This window comes from Neopsephotus bourkii, unplaced genomic scaffold, assembly GCF_033783945.1.
Source record: "Neopsephotus bourkii isolate Nb327-2 ecotype Australia unplaced genomic scaffold, CSIRO-AGI_Nbou_v1 NB_1477, whole genome shotgun sequence".
NCBI classification, from domain to species: Eukaryota; Metazoa; Chordata; class Aves; order Psittaciformes; family Psittacidae; genus Neopsephotus; species Neopsephotus bourkii.
The window spans coordinates 468055-473872 of record NW_026901953.1 but is presented as its reverse complement, the minus strand read 5'-3'; the positions used below and the strand labels follow the sequence as shown (position 1 = coordinate 473872).

The 5818-nt window shown below is 58.4% G+C and overlaps 1 protein-coding gene across 1 annotated transcript; it reads left to right on the top strand.

Moving 5' to 3' along the window:
• Positions 1 to 1180: 1180 nt before the first annotated feature.
• PTGER2 (prostaglandin E receptor 2) lies at positions 1181 to 5449 on the top strand. Its single transcript, XM_061369167.1, has 2 exons — positions 1181 to 2054; positions 4251 to 5449. Exons 1-2 carry the CDS (start codon positions 1203 to 1205, stop codon positions 4494 to 4496), a joined length of 1098 nt encoding a protein of 365 aa, XP_061225151.1. The 5' UTR covers positions 1181 to 1202; the 3' UTR covers positions 4497 to 5449.
• The last annotated feature ends 369 nt before the right edge of the window (positions 5450 to 5818 follow it).

The following is a 5818-nucleotide window of genomic DNA, read 5'->3' as shown; positions in this document are numbered from 1 at the left end:
TCCATGCTGGAGCTGATCAATGCTGCAGCTTTTCACCGGGGCTTGCAGGGACCAGAGCACTTTGCAAGGACAGTTCCCATTAGGCAAGGGGTGCACCTGAACCAGATCCCAGGTTGAAGGCCAAGGGCAAAGGTTTTGCTCTCAGCAAGGTGGGGGGAGGATCAGGATCATGACTGGGGAAATACTCACACTGGGGAAATGCACACTCACACAGTGAGAGCTTCCTGTGCCACCTGCTGAACCCAAAGCACCAGTGGAAGGAGCTTTCCTTGAGCTGGTATTTGGGGCAGATGAGCTGTGCTCAGCCAGGCATGTAGCAGGAAGAGGAGCTCCTATCGATGCTCCCTCCATTCACTATAACCAGACACTGGCTGCAGGATGCACTGCTGTGGGGACCTCTGATGACATATAGGACAGAGGGGCAATGGGGACATGCTGTAAAGCTGGCCACGGGGCAGGGTGTTCTGTGTGGACTCTGGGTGCCTCTGGGGCCGTGGGATCAGATGTGGATCTCTGGTAGCCTGTCCTGCACCAGGGCACCTCGGGGCTCCTGGCGTCACTGGCAACGAGGCTTGAAATGAACTCAGTGCTCTCAGACCAGCACCGGTATCGCTGTAAATCAGGGGGTCCCAGACCGACCCTGAGTGTTGCTGTGCCTCTTGAGGCTCCCGGACCAGCACCAGGGCTGGCCATGCCGCTGGGTTCCTAGATCAGCAGCAGGGCTATCCCGGCGTCGGGGCTTCCACAGCAGAACCGGGACTCCCGGCCCGGCACCGGGTCTTGCTCTGAGCCCGGGGCTCCCGGACCGGCACCAGGGCTAGCTCACCATCCCCAGAGCAGCAGCGGGACGCCAGAACCACCACAGTGGCCGGTCGTGCACAGGGCTCCCGGCCAGGTACCGGAGCTCCCGGAGCCGTACCGGGGCTGGCTGCGCCTCGGGGCTCCCGGCCCGCTCTGGGACCGGACGGGATCTGGCCGTGCCGCGATGCTCTCAGTGCCTCTGGGACTCCCGTATCTCCTCGGGACTGGCCGTGCGAGAGGCTCCCGGTGCGAGCTCGCCGTCGGGTGTCCCAGCCACCCGTGTCCCGGTGCCAGGGGGCGGCCCGGGGCGGGCTCGGGGGCGGCGGGCGGGGCGGCCCTGGGCGGGAGGGCGGTGCTGGCGCGGCGGGCGGGCGGCGGCGCAGTTGTGCGGCAGCGGCGGCATGAACGGGACGGGCCGGGGGCTGTGCGAGCTCGGCGGAGCGCTGCCGGCAGGGGCGCGCCCGTTGGTCAGCGCGCTCATGTTCTCCGCAGGGCTCCTGGGCAACCTCCTGGCCCTGGGGCTGCTGCTGCGCTGCCGCCGCGGGCCCCGCGCCCGCCCGCCCGCACTCTTCCACGTCCTGGTGCTGGCTCTGGTGGTCACCGACCTGCTGGGCACCTGCTCCGTCAGCCCCTTCGTCCTGGCCTCCTACCACCACAACCGCACCCTGACCGCCCTGCCCCAAGGAAGACACATCTGCCTCTACTTTGGTTTTGCTATGAGCTTCTTCGGCCTCGCCACCATGCTCATCCTCTTCACCATGGCGCTGGAGCGATGCCTGGCCCTGGGGCAGCCTTACTTCTATGAGCGCTTTCTAAGCCCCCGTACGGGCTTGGTTGTCCTGCCTGCCATCTATACCTTCTCAGCGGCCTTCTGCTCCTTGCCGCTGGTGGGCTTTGGGCAGTACGTGCAGTATTGCCCCGGCACTTGGTGCTTCATCCAGATGCACCTGGACTACCCCGAGCACCACAGCGGCAGGGAGGTATCTGGGTTGGACGTCACGTTCTCGCTCCTCTACGCCACCCTGCTCCTCTTCCTCATCCTCTCCGTGCTGCTCTGCAACCTCAGCGTCATTGCCAACCTGGCCCGCATGCACCGTCGCGGGCAGAAGACCCGCCGGCTGGCCACACTCGAGCAGCCCCGGGCGGCCAGCAGCTGCGGCCGGCGCATGTTCTCCATGGCCGAGGAGATCGACCATCTCCTCCTCCTCTCCATCATGACCATCACCTTTGTCATCTGTTCCCTGCCCTTCACGGTGAGTGTGACCACCTCTCCCCTGGGGTGGGATCCTCTCCCCAGCATTCCCGTTTCTCTCCCTCCCTCCCTTTATAAGCCTCCCCCCAACTTCACTGCCCGCACCTCAAGGGTTGAGGTCGAAGTTTAGCTCCTCCTGAATCTTGGGAGACCCCAGCTCTGCCACAGACTCCAGGCAGTTTGCACATCCTTTGGGGTACTGGGGGAGCCACTTCCTGCATCCCCAGGAGGAGGATGGGGTGGAGTGGCAGGAGGACTGGGTGGGGAGATGACAGGGTGGCAGGAGAATGGGGTGCAGGGATGACAGGGTGGCAGGAGGAGAGGTGCCCTCAGAGGCTCCGAGTCAGTGTGGCTCAGGCAGGGTGGCATCCTCTGAACCACATGGCTTCCCTGTGGTTCCTGAGAGCCGGGCACTCATGGTGGAGGTGTGAGTGGTAGCAGAGCAATAAATTAGATGTCCAAAAATGGGGATGAAGGAGATGCCACTGGGCTGGAGAGAGCGGATATCTGTGCTGGGCAGGCAGAGTTATCCCAGATTTCTGTAACAAGAGGCAAGGATGGAGCTGAAGATGTGGGCAGGCAGAGGTCTCTGCTCCTCTGTAACAACACTGGGGTGTGGGCACAGAGGTGGGTGACAGCTGGGAGCAGAGATCCGGCACATGGGCCACAGCATGCCTTGTCCCAGGGGTTGTGCCCACATCCTTTGCCGTATCCATGCATGAGGCTTCCAGCAGAAATACGGGTTTGAAACACTGCAGCCAAGTGAGGGAGGGGAGAGAGCGAGTCTCCTGATGCTGCCCTGGGCTCTCCCCCTCCAAAGGGCAGCTTTTCATCCATCCAAACCATATTACACCAGCAGCATGGTGGACTCCAGAGCACCTCAAGACACGTTTCCTGCCTGCATGCTTGAGCCTGCCACCGCGGGAGGTCATTTTGTTCCCATTAGAAGCAAGCCCCACCAAGGTTGGGAGCACAGCCAGTGCTAATTTTGTGCTCATGGAGTTAAATAGACACCATCTTCCCTTTGCGCTCCCTTTCTTGTCACAGGGGAAAATAAAATAACCACAGGCTGTAGCTGAGCCAGGCTGCCTGGGTTTTAAGACAGAGAAAAGACAGAGCAGTCATGTCCGGATGCTCATGAGCATCCCATAAGCCAGACTCAACATCCTGAGAGACGTTTCAGCTTCCGTTAATGGGCCCACATGTGATGGATGACTCTCTTCATGTCCTGAAAAAGCTTGGGTTTGGGTGCTGTGGTCATTATAAAGTGGGATTCCTTGATGGGGACACGTGAGCAAGGCTCTATGGGTCTGCTTGGGGCAGGCAGGATGGGAATGTGCTGCTGGTGGGGATCCCATGGGCCCTCTGGTAGCAGATACAGGCTTATCCAGAAGTACAGCTGGCTTTTCTTTTCCCATCGCCCGGTTCCCATGTGTGACTGTGTTTGGGCAGTGTTTTGGCAGCATCTCAAACCAAGCTGTCGAGCACTGCTGGTGCCTCCTTGCCGTGACACTTTCTCCTCTGGCTGAGGATGCCCACAGGACCAGCCTGGGCACATGAACCCAGCGAGCATCAGGCTACAACACCACAAAATCCTTCCAAAAAAGCCCTAAGCCTGGGGCAGCCCTTGGAAGTGCTCCGCTGTTGACAGTCCCCAGCATGGGATGAGCCATAGCCACCTCCTGGATGCACCATCCCTGGGTGGTACCCAATGGATCCTGGCCAGAGGAGGGATGCTCATGCATCCTGTGCCGCCCCCCAGCTCTCATCCGCATCCAAGCATCCCCTGTCCCCCAAAGCGAGGGGGTGGCGATTCGACCCATATGAGTAAGGAGTGCTGAGTCACCCTTCCAGGAAGCCTCGTAAGCTGCTATGAGTCGGCACAGTGCAGGAAGGACTGGAGCGATCCAGCACCCTGCATCCCTTCCATCTTCCACGTTTATTCGTCCAGTGTGGTTTTCGAGGTGAGACCCACCACTTCCTTAAGCAGCCACTGGATTAATTGCATTAGGGCTAATTGAAGCCTACCTGCGTGCTGAGAGCTGAGGGCAGAGCACACGCCGGGTATTCATTAGCAAAAAGTACATTTAACCTGATGGAGGCAGTGAATGTGCTGTGACAACCCAATCAAATCTCCCCAGGATGCTGGATCCTGGAAGCCCATTCCCAGCATTATTTCTCCCTGTTGTATTTGCAGATCCGTGCCTATGTGAACAAGTTCAGTGAGAAAAAGGACAACCACGAATGGGATCTCCTGGCCCTGAGATTCCTCTCTATCAATTCCATCATTGACCCATGGGTCTTTGCCATCCTGAGGCCTCCGGTCCTGCGGTTCATGCGCTCGGTGCTGTGCTGCCAAGTGACCCTCATGAGCCAGGACAGACGGACTCCATCCCCTGCAAAGCCTAACCTAGCATCACGGATGAACCCCTGTGGGCAGTAGATCCATCAGCCACTCTGGGAGACATCTGCCAGGTGAAGCACAGTCCTGACAGATGTTAGTGAAGCTCTGCCTTATGGCCCATAAAGAGACGTTATGTGCTGCCGGATAGGCCAGGTACAGGTGGCCCGTCCAGGTGTCACCACGTGTCCTGAAAGTAAGGCAGTGTGGTCTCTCATGGGGCAAAAAATAGAGTGGGACAAGATTGTGAGGGCTGGTGAGTACCTGGATATTGATGATGGGGCTGTTCCTGCCTGGCGAGGGGTGCAGGCTGCGTTCAGCCATGCTGTGGGAGGGTCAGGGGGTGAAGCATGGGGTGATGTTCTATAACACTACTGCAGTGGGGGCTTTCAGGGAGCACAGTTTCCTGCTGGTGTGCTTCCCGGAAAGGTCCTCGCAGTGATTTTGGGCTAAAGGCAGCGTATAGGCAGGGTTCGGGTCCTGGAGGTGGGGCTGTGTGGTCACCATTGCTGCAAGCACCCGTCTCTGCGCCCAGGTCCCTAGTGATTGGGTAGGAGAAGAAGGGAGTGCTGTATCCCCAAATACTGTTCTTTATTTGGTAGGCTGGTTGCCTAAAGGAATACACTTTATCAGGTGTAGGTCTATGTGCTTGTGTCTGCGTGTCCATTCCCACCCCAGAGATTTTAGCCTCCAGTGAGTGCCAGTCCAGCATATCCGAGGGGCACAAAAAAAGTCATTAAGTCAAACTTTTGGCACTTCCCTAGTGCTGTGATGGCAGCAGAGCTGTGTGGACATTCCGGAGCCCCAGTTTGTTATTTTCTTTGCCCTATATTTGTGTAGAAGCTGACAAAGGGAATAAAGAGCCCGACCAGGGAATACGAGGTTTCAGTCACAGCCATGCACTTTACCCATGTCCAGGGTGATGCTGCTGGTGGGTTTTGGGTTGGCACAGAGGAGGGCTCATCCTCTTGGGCTGCCCACAAAGCGCCTTCCATTGTCCTCCTGAGGGCTCATCCTCTTGGGCTGCCCACAAAGCGCCTTCCATTGCCCTCCTGCTGGCTTGGGACAAACCTGCTCAGGGGCTTTGCTTCTCTAGAGGTTTTATTTGGAAAAGAAAACAACAAAACCCCAATAAAACCAAACACCCCAAGTGCACAAACACCCAGGTCATCAATCCTGACCTACAGGCAGCGTCCTTCAGTACCACTGTTCGTTTTGTGGAATGCCTGTTGCTCTTCAGGGCTCCGAACTGGTCCTCACCAGCATCAGGAGCATCTGACCCTGTGGTGCCAAGACCATCACTGCTGCCATTAGGGAGTTGCTGGGGGACTCCCATTTGTGCTGGATCGAGCATGTGCAGTGTC

What these genes read in the sequence shown, in the direction of transcription:
- PTGER2 (XM_061369167.1), top strand. Translation starts at nt 1,203, where the DNA reads ATGAACGGGACGGGCCGGGGGCTGTGCGAGCTCGGCGGAGCGCTGCCG. An exon ending in TCTGTTCCCTGCCCTTCACG is followed by an intron (nt 2,055 to 4,250) that starts GTGAGTGTGACC and finishes TTGTATTTGCAG; the next exon opens with ATCCGTGCCTATGTGAACAA.